Source organism: Phyllobates terribilis, unplaced genomic scaffold, assembly GCF_046119375.1.
Source record: "Phyllobates terribilis strain yellow unplaced genomic scaffold, ASM4611937v1 Scaffold_12__6_contigs__length_324123572, whole genome shotgun sequence".
In the NCBI taxonomy this organism is placed as follows: Eukaryota; Metazoa; Chordata; class Amphibia; order Anura; family Dendrobatidae; genus Phyllobates; species Phyllobates terribilis.
Genome location: NW_027362772.1, coordinates 77,000,112 through 77,022,790, shown reverse-complemented (window position 1 = coordinate 77,022,790; position 22,679 = coordinate 77,000,112). Strand labels below are relative to the sequence as shown.

General features: G+C 45.4%; 1 protein-coding gene across 1 annotated transcript in view; it reads left to right on the top strand.

The window, feature by feature from the left end:
- Positions 1–271: 271 nt before the first annotated feature.
- The window catches only part of LOC141172133 (trypsin-3-like), a 33,207-nt gene continuing 10,799 nt past the window's right edge, over positions 272–22,679 (top strand). The window contains exons 1-3 of the mRNA XM_073656000.1: positions 272–381; positions 1,155–1,317; positions 2,355–2,614. Of these exons, the coding sequence (XP_073512101.1) occupies positions 342–381; positions 1,155–1,317; positions 2,355–2,614 (463 nt within the window). The 5' untranslated portion in view covers positions 272–341. The remainder of the gene's footprint in view (positions 382–1,154; positions 1,318–2,354; positions 2,615–22,679) is intronic.

The following is a 22,679-nucleotide window of genomic DNA, read 5'->3' as shown; positions in this document are numbered from 1 at the left end:
AGTTTTGGAAAATTTCTTTTGGTCCATTTGTGTACTTTACAATTATGACTGTATGAGTGTTTTTTATATTTTCAGTTTTTTTCTCTACTTTGAGGCTCTTCCAAGCCTAAATATAGTAATTACGATTAAATGAGCCAAATCTAAGTGCAAACAGTTTTCATGGTTAAAGATATGGGTCCATGTGGTGTTTTGCGTTAATATGGGAACTTGCAGGTGTCTGGAGATGAGCCATGTGAAGTTACAAGGTGTTGAGTTCTAATGATCCTATAAAGGAATCACCCAACTAACCATAGATCTCCATATTTTATATCAGATCAAGGCAGAGCTAAGATCAGCTCAATATGCGTTCTCTCTGGGTGTTGATGTTCCTGGGGGTAGCAGGTAACAACCATATATATCTGAATGCTTTTCTTAAAGCATATCTGTCATTTTAGATTTAGCTGTCCTGATATGTATATTTATGACCATTATATGACTGCATTTTCACCAGTTTTCCCTTCTCCAGGTTCTATCTCTAATTTTCAGTTGACTCTGAGCTAGTGGGTGTAAACTAGCTGCTATGTCGTCCATACACAGCACAAACAGACAAGAGTATTTCCTGCTCTCCTGTCTTTATTTAGCATTTGTTCAAAAGCAGAAGCAGTATAGTGGAAAGTATACAGCAATACTGAGCATTATAGCTGTGAATCCAGGGTTAGGCAAAACACAAGAAAGCAGCAGCAGCACCACATTGTGGCGCTGCCTCTCGCTTATTTCTCCTCTCCATAGACTGCTCTCCTGTCTCTATGTAGCACATGTTTAGAAACAGCAATAACAGCAAGGTAGATATTACACAGCAGTACTGAGCGGTGTAGCTGTGATTCCAACTCTTAGGTGCGATCAACACTTACAAAAAAGAAACAACATGATCTCTCTCCTCTACATAGACTTCAATAGGCAGCTGTAATCTGAACTCACAGTGAATTGGTAAATTGTCTTTCATTGACCTAGAAGGAAAGTGAATTATGAGGCTTTAGACCAGATGAGGGTTCTTGACTTACCAATAAAATCCATGTCAAAATGCTCAAATTTGGCTCTGTGCAAAATTAAGCCACAATATGGCAATGTTTAAGAGTCCTAAGTATGAACTTACCATAAAACAATTTTTTTTTCAGTGGCTGCTCCTCTGGACGATGACGATAAGATCATTAATGGATATGAGTGTCCTCGCCATTCTCAGCCATGGCAAGTTTATTTCACCTACAGTGGAAAACGCTGGTGTGGAGGATCCCTAATCACCGCAAGATGGATCATCTCTGCAGCTCATTGCTACAAGCAGTACGTTCTGGAGATATACAGTAGATCATATAGTTAAAACCTTTCATTCAGTATAAGAAAATTGCTTTAAGAAGTTGTCCACTACTTGGACGATCCCTTCTCGTACCCCACGCTTGGCCCCGATAAAATAAAAAAGTTTATACTCACTTCTCGTGCTGGTGCCGTTCCAGTGGTGTTGGCACTTGAGGTCCCGGAGCTCTCATGCGGTTGTTGTGACATGTAAGCCAGGTACCCAATCAGCGCTGGCATCACTGTCCCCACCTTTGGACAAATTGAACATGAAAAGGAAGTCAGAGATCAGCTGCAGCCCGGACTTCCTCTTCATGTTCAATTCGACATAATGCAGGGACAGTGACACCGGCAATGACTGGGCGCCTGGCTTACATGTCACAACAACCAATTGGAACACCGCTGGAACGGAGCTGGCACTGGAGATGAGTATAAGCTTTTTTATTTTATCAGGGCCAAGCGTGGGATATGAGAAAGGTTGTCCTAGTAGTGGACAACCTCTTTCAGTATATTCCATTCTTTACTCCTTAAGAATGCAATCATTTTTTGTGTTGATCGCAACCATTTTGTTTTTCATCTTTTCTATTTTTCCCTCGGCACTGACTAATGAGAGCAGATTGTATTTTTTAATATGACCATTTTGGGTCACATACATCGAATTGATTAACTTTTATCTAATATTTTGAGCATTTCCAAGACCCAAAACATGTTTATTTTTCTGTCGACAAACTGTTTGAGGTCTTGTGTTTTGCAGGACAACATGTTGTGCAACTCTTTTGGCACCATTTTGAGTTACATATGGCTTTCTCCTATTTTTCTTGGGAAGCTGAAAAAACAAAAAACATCAACTCTGGCTTTGTTTTTTATGATGCTCTTTATGGCTCAGGTTTTTACCAATGGATTGATACCAAATTTGTTGTTACTTTCACTTGTTTTACCCATAAAAAATAGTGATTTTTGCAGAAAAATGCAATGTTTCTTAAAAAAGTAAAAACTTGATCTTACTTGACTTTTTACTCTTTCTGTAGACCCAAGACCTTAGTTGCTCATCTTGGAGAACATGATACAACAAAGGAAGAGGGCAGTGAGCAGCACATCCAGGTGGAGAAGGCTTATCAGTACTTCCACTACAACGAGTATTACACAGATCATGATTTTATGATGGTCAAACTAGCCGAGCCGGCACAGTTTAACCAATATGTCCAACCTATCCCCATTGCTAGTAGCTGTCCCACTGAGGGAAGCTGGTGCCTAGTGTCCGGCTGGGGAAATTTGAAGACATCTGGTGGTGAGTTTTCTATAACGTCCATCTATTTTTGGGATTGGATCTTAATGTTGAGAATTAAGTTGCAGTTTTTTTTACAAGATACGGTTGCATAAATTCAATCTGGACAAGCTGTCTTTATACAACCTACTATGGTAATTAAATCTGATAGAAGGTGAACCATCCTTCAGGACTTACTTCTACTAGAGGGTGAATCATCCTTCGAGACTTACGTCTACTAGAGGGTGGATCATCCTTTGGGACTTACAACTACTAGAGGGTGAATCATCCTTCGGGAATTACGTCTACTAGAGGGTGGATTATCATTCGGAACTTACGTCTACTAGAGGGTGGATCATCCTTCAGAACTTACGTCTATTAGAGGATGAATCATCCTTCGGGTATTCGGGTATTGCGTCTACTAGAGGTTGAATCATCCTTCGGGAATTACATCTACCAGTGGGTGAATCATCCTTTGGGAATTACATCTACTATAGGGTGGATTATTCTTAGGAACTTACGTTTGCTAGAGGGTCAATCATCCTTTGAGACTTACTTCTAATAGAGGTTGAATCATCCTTCGGGACTTACTTCTACTAGAGGGCGACTCATCCTTCGGTAATTATGTCTACTAGAGGGTGAATCATCCTTTGGGAATTATGTCTATTATAGGGTGGATTATCCTTCGGAACTTACGTTTAATAGACGGTCAATCATCCTTTGGGACTTACCTCTACTAGACGGTGAATCAACCTTCATGACTTACTTCTACTAGATGGTGAATTATGCTTCGGGAATTACATCTACTAGAGGGTGAATCATCCTTCGGAACTTATGTCTACTAAAGGGTGAATCATCTTTTCGGACTTATTTCTACTAGATTCCGTTCTACACCAATATCCTCAATCCAAAATTTGGGCCAAAAAGCATAATCAGAACCAACACTGTTGAACAAAACCTTTTTTAAGACTAAAAATTTCTTAATTGGAATATGTTAAAAACATAAATAAATGTACAGTGGGGGAAATAAGTATTTTATCCCTTGCTGTTTTTGTAAGTTTGCTCCCTGACAAAGACATGAACAGTCTATAATTTTAAGGATAGGTTAGTTTTAACATTGAGAGGTAGAATATTCAAAAAAAAATCAAGAAAATCACATTGTATAAATTAGATATTTTTTTTTGCATTTTGCAGTGAGAAATAAGTATTTGATTCCTCTGGCAAACAACACTTAATACTTGGTGCCAAAATCCTTGTTGGCAAGCCCAGCAGTCAGACGTTTTTTTGTAGTTGATGATGAGGTTTGTGCACATGTCAGGAGTAATTTTGGTTTACTCCTCTTTGCAGGGAAGGAGGTTGTTGGCCAAAATCTCACGATACATGACCCCATCCATCTTCCCTTCAGTACGGTGCAGTCGTCATGTCCCCTTTGCAGAAAAGCACCCCCAAAGTATAATGTTTCCCTTACCATGCTTCACGGTTGGGACGATGTTCTTAGGGTTGTACTCATTCTTCTTCTTCCTCCAAACATGATGAGTTGAGTTAATCCCTTTACCCCCGAGGGTGTTTTACACGTTAATGACCAGGCCAATTTTTACAATTCTGACCACTGCCACTTTATGAGGTAATTACTCTGGAACGCGTTCAACGGATCCCGCTGATTCTGAGATTCTTTTTTCGTGACATATTGTACTTCATGATAGTAGTAAAATTTATTCGATATCACTTGCATTTATTTGTGAAAAAAATGGAACTTTGAAGAAAATTTTGAAAATTTCACAATTTTCAAAATTTGAATTTCCATGCCCTTAAATCAGAGAGATATGTTACACAAAATAGTTAATAAATAACATTTCCCACATGTCTACTTTACATCAACACAATTTTGGAACCAACATTTTTTTGGGGTACGGAACTATAAGGGTTAAAAATTGACCAGTGATTTCTCATTTTTACAACAAAATTTACAAAACCATTTTTTTAGGGACCACATCACATTTGAAGTGACTTTGAGGGGCCTTTGTAACAGAAAATACCCAAAAGTGACACCATTCTAAAAACTGCACCCCTCAAGGTGCTCAAAACTAAATTCATGAAGTTTATTAACCCTTCAGGTGCTTCACAGGAATTTTTGGAATGTGGTAGAAAAAAATGAAGATTTATTTTTTTTCACAAAAATGTCACTTTAAACCCCAATTTTTTTTATTTTTGCAGGTGTATCATTAAAAAATGAATCCAAAAATTTGTTGGGCAATTCTTCCTGAGCACGCTGATACCCCATATGTGGGGGAAAACCACTGTTTGGGCGCACGGCAGGTTTTGGAAGGAAAGGAGAACCATTTGACTTTTTGAATATAAAATTTGCTTGAATAATTAGCGGACGCCGTGTTGTATTTGGAGAGCCTCTGATGTGCCTAAACTGTGGAAACCCCCCACAAGTGACACCATTTTGGAAACTAAACCCATCAAGGATGTTATCAAGGGGTATAGTGAACATTTTGAACCCAGAGGTACGACACAGAATTTGATAATATTAGATCATCATATGGAATAAGTTGTCATTAGTCTTGAGTGCAAGTGCTCACTACTTGAGTTTATATTGGGTACTCAGGTATGCAACAAGTATGGCGGGTGCTCAAGTGACATGCTCGAATCCCCGCCCGCATGTTTCACGGTTATTGGACACCCAAAAAAAACCATGCGGGGATCGCTCGTGCATGGCAGGCAATCCCCACAAGGTTTTTTTGGCTGTAAAACATATGGGGCGGAGACTCGAGCATGCCACTCGAGCACCCGCTATACTCGGTGCATACCCAAGCACCCGATGCAAACTCAAGTAGCGAGCACTTGCGCTCAACACCAGTCGCCATATCGTTGTCATTTTTTTTCTTTACTTCTGAAAAAATCCCAACCCCAACACAGGCCTAACCCCAACCCTAATACAACCCCAACCCTAATACAACCCCAACCCCAACCCTAACCCAACCCTAACCCTAGCCCAACCCTAACCCTAGCCCAGACCTAACCCTAGCCCAACCCTTACCCAAGCTCAACCCTAACCATAGCTCAACCCTAACCCTAGCCCAATCCTAACCCTAGCCCAACCCTAACCCTAGCCCAACCCTAACCCTTGCCCAACCCTAAACCTAGCTGAACCCTAACCCTAGCCCAACACTAACCCTAGACCAACCATAACCCTAGCCCAACCCTAACCCTAATCCAGCCCTAACCCTAGCTCAACCCTAACCTTAGCCCAACCTTAACCCTAGCCCAACCCTAAGCTTAGCCCAACCCTAACCCTCACCCAACTCTAACCCTAGCCCAACCGTAACCCTAGCTCAACCCTAACCCTAGCCGAACCTTAACCCTAGCCCAACCCTAAGCCTAGCCCAACCCTAACCCTCGCCCAACCCTAACCCTAGCTCAACCCTAGCCCAACCCTAACCCTCGCTCAAGCCTAACCCTCCCCAACCCTAACCCTAGCCCAACCATAACCCAACCCTAACCCTAGCTCAATCCTAGCTCAAACCTAACCCTAGTCCAACCTTAACCCTAGCCCAACCCTAACCGTTGAGTTTGCTTTTTACACCGTTCCTCGTGCAGTATAAGTGATTAGATGACTTTATTCTTCGGGTTGGTGCAATTACAGTGATACCAGATTCATATCTGGTTTTTATGATTGACAGCTGTCACACACTAAAAAAGACTTTTTTTTGAAAAGACTAGTTTTTGCATCGCCATATTTTGAGAGCTATAATTTTTCCATATTTCGGCCGACAGAGTCATGTGAGGTGTTGCGCTCACGCCCGGACTGTCTGGCGTAAGCGTGGTTAGTGGTCCCACTGGGCCACGAACCGAGGAGTGCATGGAGGGGCGTGACTAGGGGCCTTTCCAGATCCGACCACGAACACACGGCGGCTTAATCTACTCTGTGGTCCGAGGAGGGACATGGGAGTTGGCCCAGGTGCTACTCCAGTTCAGACCCCGGTCAGAGCTGTTGACCCACACCGGGGAGTGCAGGGACGGGCAGTTAGGGTGGTATGCAGACAGGTTGGTACTGGCAGGCATGGCTGCTATGCAGACAGGTGGGTACTGGCAGGCATGGCTAGTATGCAGACAGGTGGGTACTTGCAGTTACGGCTGGTATGCAGACAGGCGGGTACTGGCAGGCATGGCAGGCATGCAGACAGGCCGATACTGGCAGGTAGGAAAGCAGGCTGGATAGGGACCAGTACAGACTAGGATACAGGAACCGAGCCGCAGGTGCGGTGGACAAGCAGAGCAGAACCGCAGGCGCGGAGGACAAGTGGAGCAGAGCAGAGCAGAACTGCAGGCGCAGAGGACTTCTTCATGTGTAATGCTCCAATCTGGAGCTTAATTTGTACAGACATATTTTGACTGTTTCTGAGTAGGGCTCATCCTTCCGCTGACAATGCCCAAACTGGATTCTGGAGTTGTTGGATGGGAATCAGACACCGAATCTTCAAGGCTTTAAGCCCGAAACTTCCGGTTAATCTGAGGCTTTCACTTGCCACGGAGACAGTCATGGTCATCTGTGGAGTAGAAACATTAACGCCAAGGGCAGCCTCTCCTACAGGCCTAATGTCTTGGGACTCTCCAACCTTTGCTGGACAAAGACCGTCAGGGTGACCCAAACAACCGCAGCGGGTCCGCAATCCGATTTTGTGACTGAGTTCCGGCCTCTACTTTGCCTGACGAACATGGTCAACCTTCATGGATTCTGTGCGGATAGCAACCTCTACAGGCTGGGGAACAGGAAGTCTTTGGGAGGACAAAACCTGATGTGATGGTTTACCTCTTCGCCTTGCACGTCTGGACTGCCTCTTGAGGTTGGGAAGAGAAGTATTCTGCAGAGCATTGTCATCCTGTGTGGATTCTGCGTGGGCAGCAGGCTCTTCAGGCTGGGGAACTGGTGGGCTACCTACACGCATCACCCATCGGGACTGCTCCAGGATATTGGGAAGGGAAGCTTTAGCAGAAGCTTCAGGGTTAGGGTCATCGAAGACCATTAGGAAGCCACCAGGAAGGCCTGCAGGTCAGAGACAATAGGATCCCATGCTTCCGAAAAGGGTGGTGATCCAATTCAAGGCATCACCCGCTAGGTAGTACATCAGAAATGCTACTTTAACCCGATCTGTGGGAAAGTAGTGAGCATAGAATTTGAAATGCAGCATGCATTGCTCCACAAACGCACAGCTTTGTTTTGGATCCCCATAGTACCGTGGTGGATCCGCAGGAACGAGTGCTGATAGCTCCATTTGGGCTGGTGCGTAAATCTCCTGGACCTCAGCTTGAGAAAATTTTTTCCTTGGTGCACGTATTCGCCAGACAAGGATTCAAATGTCTCCGAGAGCGAAGGGCCGTGGGGCTAAACAGGGACCATGGCCTGAGCAAACTGTTATGCTCACGCCTGGACTGACTGGCGTAAGCATTGTTAGTGGTCCCACTGGGCCACGAACCGAGGAGTGCCTGGAGGGGCGTGACTAGGGGCCTCGCCAGATCCAACCACGAACACACGGCGGCTTAATCGACTCCGTGGACGCGAAGAGTGACAGGGGAGGTGGCACAGGTGCTACTCCCGGTCAGACCCCGGTCACAGCTGTTGACCCACACCGGGGAATGCAGGAACGGGCAGGTTAGGCTGGTATGCAAACAGGTGGGTACTGGAAGGCACGGCTGGTATGCAGACAGGTGGGTACTGGCAGGCATGGCTGGTATGCAGACAGGTGGGTACTGGCAGGCACGGCTGGTATGCAGACAGGTGGGTACTGGCAGGCACGGCTGGTATGCAGACAGGCGGGTACTGGCAGGCATGGCAGGTATGCAGAAAGGCTGATATGCAGGCTGGATAGGGACCAGTACAGACTGAGATACAGGAACAGAGCCGCAGGTGCGATGGACAAGCAGAGCAGAGCTGCAGGCGCAGAGGACAAGCAGAACAGAGCCGCATGCGCGGAGGACAAGCGGAGCAGAGCAGAGCAGAACCACAGGCGCAGAGGACAAGCGGAGCAGAGCAGAGCCACAGGCGCAGAGGACAAGCGGAGCAGAGCAGAACCGCAGGCGCGGAGGACAAGCGAAGCAGAGTAGATCAGAACCGCAGGCGCGGAGAACAAGCGGAGCAGAGCAGAGCAGAACTGCAGGCACTGAGGACAAGCAGAGCAGAACCGCAGGCGCGTAAGACAAGCAGAGCAGAGTAGAGCAGAACCATAGGTGCTGAGGACTAGTGTTGAGCCACCCCCGTAGTGTTCGAGTTCGGTTCGGTTCGTCGAACACCTGTGTGTTCGCCGAACTGTTCGTCGAACTGTTCGTCGAACACCTTCGAACACCGTTAAAACCAATGGCAGGCAAACAAAAACACATAGAAACACATAGAAAACACCTTCAAAGGTGTCCAAAAGCTGACAAACTGCTCAGAAGACACAACTAACACATGGAAAAGTGACAAGTACATATAGTCATGCGAAAAGAAAAGAGGTGGAGGAGTAAAAGGAGGGGGAGACACAGATATAGGCATGTCATGCCCTTCTAAAATCCAAAAAGTGAGAAGCCGAGACGGCCAGTCCGCTCCTGCCCGTGCCACCTCCGTGTCGCCGGGTTTGTGCCAGAGCCGCGGTGAACCCTGACGGCCAGCCCCCCTCTCCCAATGCTGGTGCCTGTCCGCTGGTGGGTCGAGAGAGCCCCCCTGTGGTGGAGGCAGCTCTAAGCTTTTTAATTTAAATTGTCCCTCTAATTTAAATGAATACACTTTAAATCCATTTACAAGGATCTATTGGAGGGCAAGTCTCATGCCAGCAGCCGCGTAATTCCAGCTCCAGTAGCGTCCACTAAAGCTGCTGCAGTTAAAAAGCTTTTATAAGGATCGAGCTCGGCTGTCCACCGCAAGGCATCCTAGTGCCAGTCCCAGCCCCTATGCCTTGGGGTGCCTCCTGATGCTCTTCACTAAGTATCCCGTGGTCCCGAAGCATTTCCTTTGAAAAAATTAAGTGTCCAAACTACAGGTGGTGTAGCTTGCTTAACAGCCGGGATAATCCGCTGACTAGCAGACACTGCTACTAGGCACAAAGTATTTCCTGGGCTAGATGCAGTTAAAAATTTGTAAGTAGATACTCTCGTTGGATGCTGAGAAAGCATTCCATAGAGTCTCCTGGCACGCCATATATGATTCTCTTAAAAAGCTTGGGGTAGGGGTCTAGGGGACCCTTTTACAGCCAAAATCACGGCCCTGTATCACAATACGTCACCTAGGCTGAAGATGAATGGAACTGTAGCACCGAGGGCTCGGTTGCTACAGACGTATTGCACCTCACCCAGAGGTGTGATATCTCACTCTCAGATAAGGATGGAGTGTGGATCAGGACCCGACACCTGCATGCATTACACCACATTGCCGTGGGGCAGGGCGACCAATATGCCCCTGAGATGGGCACGACAGTCCCTGTCCCTGGCTGGAGTGGGGGGAGGGAACACTGAGGAAGGGGAACCCTGCAGTGCAGGAGCAGGGAGGAAGCAGTTGATGGGTGCATTGAGAAGGGAGTATAAAAGGTGGGCACCATCTTAGTTCAGTGCAGAGAAGTCTGAGCAGAAGTGGCAGGGAGCAGGGGCTCTGCATGAGCTCTGCTCCGGAGGCGGGCCTAGTAACAGAGGCCCAGGCCTGCAAGAGGGAGAAGGAAGGAAGAGGAGCGGAGAAGGCTCCAGGAGCGAGGAATGAAGGGATCCCAGGGGTGCAGACGGGCGAGTCGCCACCGCACGCCCGAATCCACCTGCGTGGAGGGGTCAGGCCAAAGGGGGAGACCGGTCCCCGAACTAGTGGAGGCAGGAAACGACCCTCAGCTAGAAACCGGAGGCTCTGACATTTTATGTGGCGCAGCCCCTTGCTCCACCCGCTAGGAAGGCACCACATAGGGTCAGGGAAACTGGCGCCAAGTTTACCAAGAGGAGGCCCGAGGCAGCCGGACAGAAGTGTTGGTAAGAAAGGCCAGACAAAGGACACACAAAGGGGGTCCTGTGAAGCGCTCCAAAGTTATCTGGGAGTTGTCTGAGCCCCTCACCTGGTGAGCACAGTACGACGTGGGCAGCCGTTACCTGCAGACGTGGTCTGGATAATAAGAACTGTGAGTAAAGGCCCTGAACTGCATCACTGACTCCGTGTCGTTACTGCTGCTGCCCTGCACCATCACCCCCATCCTCCGCATACACTGCCCTGAGGCTATACTCCTCCCGTGGGGAGTTATGCTACGCTCTGCTGCACCCACAACACCAGCCTTAGCGGTCTGCCCTGTAGCGGCGGTTCACTCTGACCGCAATCCACGGGTGGCGTAGTCAGACATTTAAACATCAAAACCACATAAATAGTTCCGCCACTGGTTTGACCGCCCTGATCCACGGAACCGGATCGCCGCCACGAAGACTACAACCACCAGCATCCACCAAAAAGGGTCCGGCTCCGGGTGTCCCAAGGCCCAGGGGGTGCGTCAGAACATTTTCATCACCTTTCACAATCACCAATGGGACAAGGCAGGGATGTCCTCTGTCCCCTCTCTTATACATCCTAGTGACGGAGCACCTGCTCTCATCAATTCGCCATAACCCCAATATTAGGTGGATTGAGGTGGGAGGCACCGAGTACAAGTGCTCTCTATTTGCTGATGATGTCCTAGTATATATCACTCAATCACATATATCCATCCCTGCTGTTATGGCTGAAATAGATCACTTTGTTACATGGTAAAATTTTAAAATCAATGCAGCGAAGTCTGAGGCCCTCGATGTCTCCCTCCCTAAATCCATATAGGATTCCATCCAGTCCAACTTTCCCTTTGCCTGGCCCTCACAGGGTATCAAATACTTAGGAATTCCTATTCATAGAGACCTCTCCCATCTATGTTATCTTAATTTTGGGCCCTTTATTGAACAATTCCATACAGACCACGGTTGGCAAGTTAGAACTGTAAGATTCACTACGTGAACCACTGGTGTTTTGTGGAAAAGCACATGTACACCGCGTTCCAAATTATTATGCAAAAAGTGTTTAGGAGTGATAAGGGAAGAATTTGTTTGTTTGTCAGTTAAACTGATTGATGGTGATGTGTGTCAGGGCTCTTTATATCACTGTAAGCAATTGCAGACACCAGTGCTAATTAGTTTGGCAGGTGTGTCCAATGAAAGGCAAGACTACTTAAGAAGGCTCTCTCACATTATTAAGCAGCCTACATTTTCTGCCAAAATGGGAAAGAAAAAGGATGTGTCGGCTGCTGAGAAGCAACAAATTGTGGAGTGTTTAGGTCAAGGCATGACTACAATCAACATTGTGCGATGATCAGGATGAAGTGTCTTGGCAATCAAGAAGTATGTAGCTGATTCACAGTACACACGTGTGCGTGCTGATAAGGGCAAATTGAGGACTCTTTCCTACAGGCAATTACGTCAGGTTGAAACAGCAGCGGCAAAAAAGCCTTGTCATAGCAGCAGACAAGTTTTTGAAGCTGCTTGTGCCTCCAACGTCCCCCGAACAACAAGATGCAGGGTCCTTCAGAGGTTTGCAGCTGTGCATATGCCATCCTGTCGACCTCCTCTATCCACTTCACACAAGCAGAAACGGCTCCAGTGGGCCAAACATTACATGAAGACTGATTTCAAAACTGTTTTGTTCACGGATGAGTGCCGTGCAGCGCTCGATGGTCCAGATGAATGGAGTGGAGGATGGCTGGTTGATGGACACCCCGCGCAAACACGGCTACAGCGCCAACAAGGAGGAGGTGGAGTAATGTTTTGGGCTGGAATCATGGGGAGAGAGATTGTCGGCCCCTTTAGGATCCCTGAAGGGGTAAAGATGAACTCCATAATGTATGTGGATTTTCTCAAACAGCACTTCCTGCCATGGTTCAAGAAGAAGAACCGTGTATTTCACAGCAAGATCATTTTTCTGCATGATAATGCACCATCTCATGCTGCACATAAAACATCTGCATCTCTGGCTGATATGGGCATAAAAGGGGACAAACTTATGGTGTGACCCCCATGCTCCCCTGACCTCTACCCCATTCAGAACCTTTGGAGCATCATTAAAAGGAGTGTCTATGATGGCGGGAGGCAGTTCACATCTAAGCAACAGCTCTGGGAGGGTATTCTGTCCTCATGCAAAACAATTGAAGCAGAAACCATCCAAAACCTGACAAATTCAATGGACGAGAGAGTTCAGAAGCCCCTTTCGAACAAGGGGTCCTATGTGAAAATGTAACATCACCTAGAATAAAGTTTTGAGTTGAAAACTGTTTGATTTCAGTTTCTAACAACCTGCTAATGCTTATAATTTCAAAAATGACCATTTTTTTGGTCTTTATTAAAATGAAAAGGTTGATCGAAAAGTTTGGGGGATCTAAGAGTGTGGCAACCCAGTAGTCATGATTACTTCGAATTCTGACAATATGAGGGTCATGCTGCAGGTAGTGCAGCAAGAAGGCACTTATGTGTCTTGCGCATCTCGGAGCCCCAAAATTATTTTCCGGGCTAGATGCAGCTAAAAATTATTTTTAATTTTAAATCTGGTGAAGCTTATTATAGATGGCCTAATAGGATCAGTGCTGCACACTGCTACAAAGCCCAAATTATTTTCCAGTCAAGATACAGATAAACATGATTAGTAATTTGAAAGCTTAAAACGGTTGGTAGGGTGATTTTAACCAATCATCAAGCTTTTACTCTCCCCAGGATGACACAGGGGTAGAAAAGTCGTTTCGGATCCATGATTTGTTCATCTTTATGAACGTGAGTCTGTCTACATTATCAGTGGAGAGCCGCGTGCGCTTATCTGTCAGCACACCACCAGCAGCGCTGAACACACGTTCAGACAGAACGCTGGCTGCGGGGCATGACAAGATCTCCAAGGCGTAAGTGGCTAGCTCCGGCCATTTATCCAGATTGGAAGCCCAAAAAGAGCAAGGGTCCAGTGACACAGTCGTGGCTTCAATGTTTACTTGGAGATACTCCTGTACCATCGTCTCTAGGCGTTGACTATGTGTCAGACTTCTTGTCTCCTGTGGCCTTGCAAAGGATGGGCTAAAAAAGTGGTGAAATGATTCCGCAAAATTGATGTTACCAGCAGATACTGTGGTTCTGTTATGGTTTGAGTGCTGAACACTTGACGGTCCCACGGTTGGCAAGTTGGAACTGTGAGATTCACTACGTGCACCACTGGTATTTTGTGGAAAAGCACATGTAAGATTCTGCAACAGTCTCTGCTGATACTCCTGCATGCGTGCATCCCTTTCTATGGCAGGAATAATTTCTGCAAATTTACTTTTGTACCGGGGATCTAACAGTGTGGCAACCCAGTAGTCAGGATTATTTCTAATTCTCACAATTCGAGGGTCATGTTGCAGGTAGTGCAGCAAGAAGGCACTCATGTGTGTTGCGCATCCAGGAGCACCAAGTCCCTGTTGTGTTGGTGGCGAGGTAGCAATCATGCTTCCTTCCTCTGTCCTCTCCCCCCAACCTCGCACAACAGAAATGTGATCAAGGTCTCCCTCATCTGATGAGTCTTCCATCAGTTCGTCCTCCACTTCTTCCTGGGCTCCTGCACCTTCCTCACTAGTTTGGCTGCTACCATGCGCCCTGGTAAAATCATCTCCCCCACCCTCACATGCCTGCCGCCTTGGTGCTGCCGACCGTCTGGACCTTGCAGATGTTAGCCCTTCCGCATACAACTCCTCCTCCTCTACTTCCTCCACCTCCTCTTGTGCCACCACCTGACTCCGAATTCTGTTTAACATGTGCTCCAGCATGTAAATCACCGGAATAGTCATGCTGATAATGGCATCGTCAGCACTAAACATCTTCGTCGCCATTTCAAAACTGTGCAGAAGGGTGCATAGGTCCCTGATCTGAGACCACTCCTCCAGCGTGATTTGCCCCACCTCTGAATCTCGTTGGCCCAGGCTATACGTCAGAACGTATTGCACCAGGGCTTGTCGGTGCTGCCACAGTCGCTGCAACATGTGCAGAGTTGAATTCCACCGGGTAGGCACATCGCATTTTAGCCGGTGAAGTGGCAGGCCCAACGACTTCTGTAGAGATGTAAGTCGCTGAGCTGCGGGATGCGAACGACGGAAGTGAGCACACAGCGACCGTGCCCTCTGCAGAAGGCCATCTAGTCTGGGATAGTGGGCTAAAAATTGCTGGACAACCAGGTTCAACACGTGAGCCATACAAGGCACGTGTGTGACATTGCCCCGGCGAAGGGCCGCACCCAGGTTTGCAGCATTGTCGCACACGGCCTTCCCTGGTTTCAGGTCCAGTGGAGACAACCATTCATGAAATTGGTTCTCCAGAGCTGACCACAACTCCTCAGCTGTGTGACTCACATTTCCCAGACATTTCAATGTAAAAACCGCCTGATGACGTTGAGCCCTACTGCCAGCATAGTAAGGAGGTGTGCAGGATCCCTTCTGCGCAGTTAGAAAGCTTGTGGCATGACCAGACAGGCTTTGAGTGCAGGTGGAAGACCGAGAGGAGGTTGAGGAGGCAGAAGCAGTGGAGGAAAAATGACATAAAGAGGATTGACGCACAACTCGTGGGGACGGCAAGACTTGGATAGCAGCCCCTTGTCCTGCTGTCACCATAGTTACCCAGTGCCCAGTCAGCGACATGTAACGCCCCTGTCCATGCCTACTCGTCCAAGTGTCTGTGGTGAAATGCACCCTGTCACACACAGAGTTTCTCAAAGAAGCGGTGATGTTGTGTGCGACATGCTGGTGGAGCACAGGCACACCTTTCTTTGAGAAGTAGTGCCGACTGGGCATCTGGTACTGGGGCACTGCGACGGACATAAGGTCTCGAAAATCCTCTGTGTCCACCAGGCGGAAAGGCAGCATTTCTGTAGCCAAGAGCTTGCAGATGGTGAAATTCAACCTCTTAGCTTTCTCATGGCTAGGAGGAAATGGTCTTTTACTTGTCCACATCTGAGGGACCGAGGGCTGGCTATTGTGCTTAGACGGGGTTGATAAGGGTGTCCCCGGCAAACTGACGGTCTGTGAGGAAGATGCAGGCGGACATGTTAGGTTGCCTTGATCCAAAGGTGGTGCTATCGATGTCGGACAGCGCTCAAGACCAGCTGGTGTTACCACCTCCAAAGAAAATGATGACCTGCCAATCACGCTGGCTGTTGCGGGTAAAGAGGTGGCAGGTCTGCGCCCCAAAACAGGTGTGACTGCTGTCCCCCCAGTCACAGAGGATGAAGAGGCCGCGGATGCACAAGATATGGCAGACGGTGGTTGGCCCGGCCGGCTAGACCGCATTGTAGCACACTGAGCTTCCCACTGCAACTTATGCTTCATGTCCATGTGCCGGTTCATGCATGAAGTACTCAAACTATGTATTTTTTGGCCTCTACTTAGCTTTTGCTGACAAATGTTACAGATAACACGAGTTGGGTCATCTTTATCGATCTGAAAAAATGCCCAGGCTATGCAAGGCTTAGCACCCATGCGACCTGAAGAGCCACCACGACTTGTGGTGAGAGGCAGAGTTGTGTTTGAGGATGCAGTTGTTGACGTGCTTCCAGTACTACGTCTCTGTCCAGGAAGGCGCAACCTGACCTCGTCGTCACTAGCATCTTCCTCCACCTCCTCTGCTGACCTCATCTCTTGGCTGACTGTGGGTTGACAGTAAGTGGGATCTCCGACCTCATCATCATCACCCTGTGCGTTATCACACCCGTCGTCCTCAGAGCCAACCTGTTCCTGCCCTGACAAAAAACTAAAGTTGTCGCTCCAATCAGGTATTTGAGTCTTATCATCGTCTTCCTCATTGTCTCCACCAACAGGAGTTACAGTTTGGGAATGAGGGTCTACATTATAGTCAGAACCTTCTGCGTCTGGTCCTGGATCCGACTCATAAAGATTCTGGGCATCAGTGCAGATCATTTCCTCGTCTGGTTTCACAGAAGCGCTGGAGTCGACCTCTGATTCCCAGGCTATAGTATGAGTAAACAGCTCTGCAGACTCAACCATCTGTTCTACCTCATACTCAGACGGGCAGCTGGAGATTTGGGAGCTGTGAGGAAGCAAGTGCGATTTGGGTGACACCTTTGAGGACTGGAGTATTTGTGATGTTGAAGTTGATGTGGAGGAGAGCCCACTTAAAGGAGCACTTGATATCCGTTGAAGCACCTGCTGTTTTTGTGCCTCATCTGGAATTTGTAGCGATTGGCGTGGCTGTAAGAAAGGGATCTTATCACATTGTCCGCTAAAAGAAATAGACATTTTAGTTTGGCTGGAAGATGGTCTTTCTTCTGCACCTACCCCACGGACACAACCTTTTTTCCCCTTCCCAACACGCCTATTCCCCTTTCCACCAGCAGCAGGCCTTTTTCCACTCATTTTGGTGGTTAACTAATTCACAACTCTGGAGTTGTTTGCACAAAAAAACAATGGATGGTAACCGAGCAGAGCTGAGTGGCCAAACTGTGGTATTAGGCCAAAACTATTGGCTGGGTTAGATGCAGAAAAAAATTATTTTTAATTTGCAACCTGATGGAGGTCAGTATAGATGGACTAATAGACCAAGTCCCACACACCGCTAGAAGCCCAAATATTTTTTCAGAGCTAGATGCAGAAAAAAATTATTTTTAATTTGCAACCTGATGGAGGTCAGTATAGATGGACTAATAGACCAAGTCCCACACACTGCTAGAAGCCCAAATATTTTTTCAGAGCTAGATGCAGAAAAAAATTATTTTTAATTTGCAACCTGATGGAGGACAGTATAGATGGACTAATAGAACAAGTCCCACACGCTGCTAGAAGCCCAAATATTTTTTCAGAGATAAATGAATAAAAAAATTATTTTTAATTTGCAACCTGATGGAGGTCAGTATAGATGGACTAATAGACCAAGTCCCACACACTGCTAGAAGCCCAAATATTTTTTCAGAGCTAGATGCAGAAAAAAATTATTTTTAATTTGCAACCTGATGGAGGTCAGTATAGATGGACTAATAGAACAAGTCCCACACGCTGCTAGAAGCCCAAATATTTTTTCAGAGATAAATGAAGAAAAAAATTATTTTTAATTTGCAACCTGATGGAGGTCAGTATAGATGGACTAATAGACCAAGTCCCACACACTGCTAGAAGCCCAAATATTTTTTCAGAGCTAGATGCAGAAAAAAATTATTTTTAATTTGCAACCTGATGGAGGTCAGTATAGATGGACTAATAGACTAAGTCCCACACACTGCTAGAAGCCCAAATATTTTTTCAGAGCTAGATGCAGAAAAAAATTATATTCAATTTGCAACCTGCTGGAGGTCAGTATAGAAGGACTAATAGAACAAGTCCCACACACTGCTAGAAGCCCAAATATTTTTTCAGAGCTAGATGCAGAAAAAAATTATATTCAATTTGCAACCTGATGGAGGTCAGTATAGATGGACTAATAGACCAAGTCCCACACACTGCTAGAAGCCCAAATATTTTTTCAGAGCTAGATGCAGAAAAAAAATATTTTTAATTTGCAACCTGATGGAGGTCAGTATAGATGGACTAATAGACCAAGTCCCACACACCGCTAGAAGCCCAAATATTTTTTCAGAGCTAGATGCAGAAAATTTTTTTATTCAATTTGCAACCTGATGGAGGTCAGTATAGATGGGCTAATAGACCAAGTCCCACACACTGCTAGAAGCCCAAATATTTTTTCAGAGCTAGATGCAGAAAAAAATTATATTCAATTTGCAACCTGCTGGAGGTCAGTATAGAAGGACTAATAGAACAAGTCCCACACACTGCTAGAAGCCCAAATATTTTTTCAGAGCTAAATGAAGAAAAAAATTATTTTTAATTTGCAACCTGATGGAGGTCAGTATAGATGGACTAATAGACCAAGTCCCACACACTGCTAGAAGCCCAAATATTTTTTCAGAGCTAGATGCAGAAAAAAATTATTTTTAATTTGCAACCTGATGGAGGTCAGTATAGATGGACTAATAGACCAAGTCCCACACACCGCTAGAAGCCCAAATATTTTTTCAGAGCTAGATGCAGAAAATTTTTTTATTCAATTTGCAACCTGATGGAGGTCAGTATAGATGGACTAATAGACCAAGTCCCACACATTGCTAGAAGCCCAAATATTTTTTCAGAGCTAGATGCAGAAAAAAATTATTTTTAATTTGCAACCTGATGGAGGTCAGTATAGATGGACTAATAGACCAAGTCCCACACACTGCTAGAAGCCCAAATATTTTTTCAGAGCTAGATGCAGAAAAAAATTATTTTTAATTTGCAACCTGATGGAGGTCAGTATAGATGGACTAATAGAACAAGTCCCACACGCTGCTAGAAGCCCAAATATTTTTTCAGAGATAAATGAAGAAAAAAATTATTTTTAATTTGCAACCTGATGGAGGTCAGTATAGATGGACTAATAGACCAAGTCCCACACACTGCTAGAAGCCCAAATATTTTTTCAGAGCTAGATGCAGAAAAAAAATATTTTTAATTTGCAACCTGATGGAGGTCAGTATAGATGGACTAATAGACCAAGTCCCACACACCGCTAGAAGCCCAAATATTTTTTCAGAGCTAGATGCAGAAAAAAATTATATTCAATTTGCAACCTGCTGGAGGTCAGTATAGAAGGACTAATAGAACAAGTCCCACACACTGCTAGAAGCCCAAATATTTTTTCAGAGCTAAATGAAGAAAAAAATTATTTTTAATTTGCAACCTGATGGAGGTCAGTATAGATGGACTAATAGACCAAGTCCCACACACTGCTAGAAGCCCAAATATTTTTTCAGAGCTAGATGCAGAAAAAAATTATATTCAGTTTGCAACCTGATGGAGGTCAGTATAGATGGACTAATAGAATGATGCTATGCCCAAAAGATTTTACTTCACTAGGTGCAGTAAAAAAATTGGTATTCTATACACAGGTGGTATATCTTGCAACACAGATAGGCTACTCCACTGACTAACACACTCTGCAATAGGCCAAAAAGGATTAGCTTTGCTAGATTCAGCCAAATGCTGTGAAAAAAACTTGCACAGCACTGGCACAGACCTGCCTGGCAAAAACTGATAGGAACTGATGTAACCTAGTCCTGAAAAGGACTCCAATTACAATTAGTCTTTACTCCCACAATCTATCTATTTAAGAGCACAGACCTGCCTGATAAAAGTCGTAGGAAATGCTGTAACCTAGTCCTTAAAAGGACTGCAATCACAACTATTCCCTACTCCCAAGCTATCTGTATATTTGTGCGAAAATTGGCTTGAAATTAACAAGGTATAGCGCACACAGCAACAGCGGTGCCGTCTAACACGCAGCTGCAGCAGTGAGAAAATGGTGGCGACGGGGAAAATGGCTTGGTCTTATAGGGCAAGGACATGTGACATACACTGCCATTGACACATGCCCTTGCTTGTGTGAAAAAAAGCACTTCGCTCCGTGTGTGCGCTGCTGATAGGCTGACAGATTGCACCTCCCCACTGCAAATGCGGGAAAGAGAAAAAAAAATGTAGATCTTCATTGTTCCTGCAGAGATCCATCCCCTGCCCCTCCCCCCGCCCCGCTGTACACTCAAACTGCGTATTAACATTAATTTTCATCATTACTGAGAAAAAATCCAGTTATGATTTTGGTGCACGAACAGTTATCGTACATAACCTCGAACAGCCGAATTTTTCTCAAATTGTTCGTGTTCGCCGATCGGCTCGAACACCGCCCAAAACAGCTCGAATTTGAGATTGGCGAACAGTTCGAGTAGAACAACGCTCATCTCTACTGAGGACAAGAGGAGCAGAGCAGAGCGGAAAAGCAGGTGCAGACAGACAGGACAGGGCTCTGTTCACATGGAACAGACTGGGAAACACAGGAAGATAGCGGGAAATGGGACAAGCAGAACCAGATGCATACAAGGTACTTGCAATGAAGTAGCGAGTGGACACAAAACTCACAAACAGAAGTACAGAGACAATGAGTTGGAGTTAGGTGCAGGTTCAGACACTGCAGGAAAAGGAAAGGATCAGACATAGAGACAAACAGGTAACGGGCTAGGACACAGTTCAGACAGGAACTGAACCTGGAACAAGATACAGGAACGAGCCTGGGTACTCAGCACCACGGTGGCGTAAAACAGACTAGAAGTCACGGAAACAGGTAACAAGCCTGGGTACTCAGCCCCCAGGGTGGCGGAAACAGACTAAAAGTCTCAGATACAGGTAACGGGCCTGGGTTCTCAGCCCCCAGGGTGGTGGAAACAGACAAGATACAGGACAGGACCTGGCAACTCAGTTGCACAGAACACACTGAAAGAAAGCGTTGCTCAGGTACCTCCTACTGGGGGGAGGGGGTTTAAGTATCCAGTGACTCATAGCAATAGGCTGGGGACACATTAGGACTGCGCACACTGTAACTTTAAGAATCAGGAAGTAACAGGGCCGCCGCCCTAAGCAATCAGACAAGAGACATGCACAATGGAGTTAAAGTGTGCAGCCTGGACTGATAGGTAAGTTGGCGGTCTTGCATGGTGGGAGATGGTAAGCCATGCCAGGGATGTTACAGATGGCTTGTTTTTGTGGAACAAGTTGACGTTTTTATTGGTACCATTTTCGGGCACTAGACATATTTTTGATCTGTTTCTATTCTGATTTTTGGGAAGCAGAATAGACAAAAACCAACCGTTCAGGAATTGTTTTTTTTTTTTTTTTTTTATGCCGCTCTGCGAGTGGTAAAATTGATAAGGCTGCTTTATTCTTCGGGTTAGTACGTTTACAGCGGTACCACATTTATATTTTTTTTTTATGTTTTGGCGCTTTTACACAATAAAAACTATTTTATAGAAAAAAGAATTGTTTTTGTATCGCTTTAGTCTGAGAGCTATAACTTTTTTTTATTTTTCGGCTGTTGGTGGCTTGTTTTATGCGGGAGAAGATGACGTTTTCAGCGGTACCATTTTTATTTACAATCGTTTTTTTGATCGCGTTTTATTCCATTTTTTGTTTAGCGGTAAGATGATACAGTATATTTTTCTGCTTCTTTTTTTATTTTTACCGTCTTCACTAAAGGGGTTAACTAGTGGGACAGTTTTATAAGTCAGGTCATTCCGGACGCGGCGATACCAAATATCTTTACTTTTATTGTTTTTTTTTGTTTTTTTTTCATAAGATGATTTATGGGTACAATATATTTTTATTTTATTTTATTTTTTTTAGATTTTTAAAAAAAAAATAATATTTTTTTTTTACTTTCTGATTCTTTTTGATTTTTTACACTATGTCCCACTATGGGACTTTCACTTTTTGCAGCCTTATCGGCTGTATAGCATAGAGAGCATCAGCATCCCTTTGCTATACATCCTGTCAGCGCTGTACAGGGAGAAGCTACTTTGGTGATGCACTGCGCATGACCAAGGTAACTTCCTGCCTCCTGGTGACCTGGATGTTGCCATGATGACATCGGGTCACCATGACAACATCCGGAACCAGACTCAGATGCCGCAGGACTCCGGAGAGGAAGTAAGTATCGCGCTTACCTCCCCTTGCCACCAGAATGCCTCGATCGATTTCGATCGCAGCATTTTGGGGGTTAATGTGCAGGGAGCGGTGCGGGTCTGTAGGAGCCAGAACTCATAATGGTTTGTAGGGGATCAAATACTTACAAAAACAGCAAGGGATCAAATAATTATTCCCCCACTGTATATATTTATTTTTGTTCTTAATATATTCCAATAAAGAGATTTTTAGTCTAAAAAAAAGATTTTGTTCATCAATGTAGCTTCTGTTCTAGCAAAGCTAGGTTCAGCTAATATAAATGAGCTCCATGTATAGGCCAAGGCAGAAGAAATGTGTTAACCATTTTTGGCGATAACTCTTCATCACTAGGTTGACTCTATGATAATCAGAGGATTGTTAAGATGGCTTGCTCTAGAAAACAGCTTGTCCTATTGGGGCAATGGGGTATAATGTTTAATCTTTAGTTCTTTACAGTTGCAATCAAATGTATTCACTCTCTAATGTAAATTAGGCTTATTAGCAAAATGTACAAACTTTCTGCTGAAAGGAAAAAA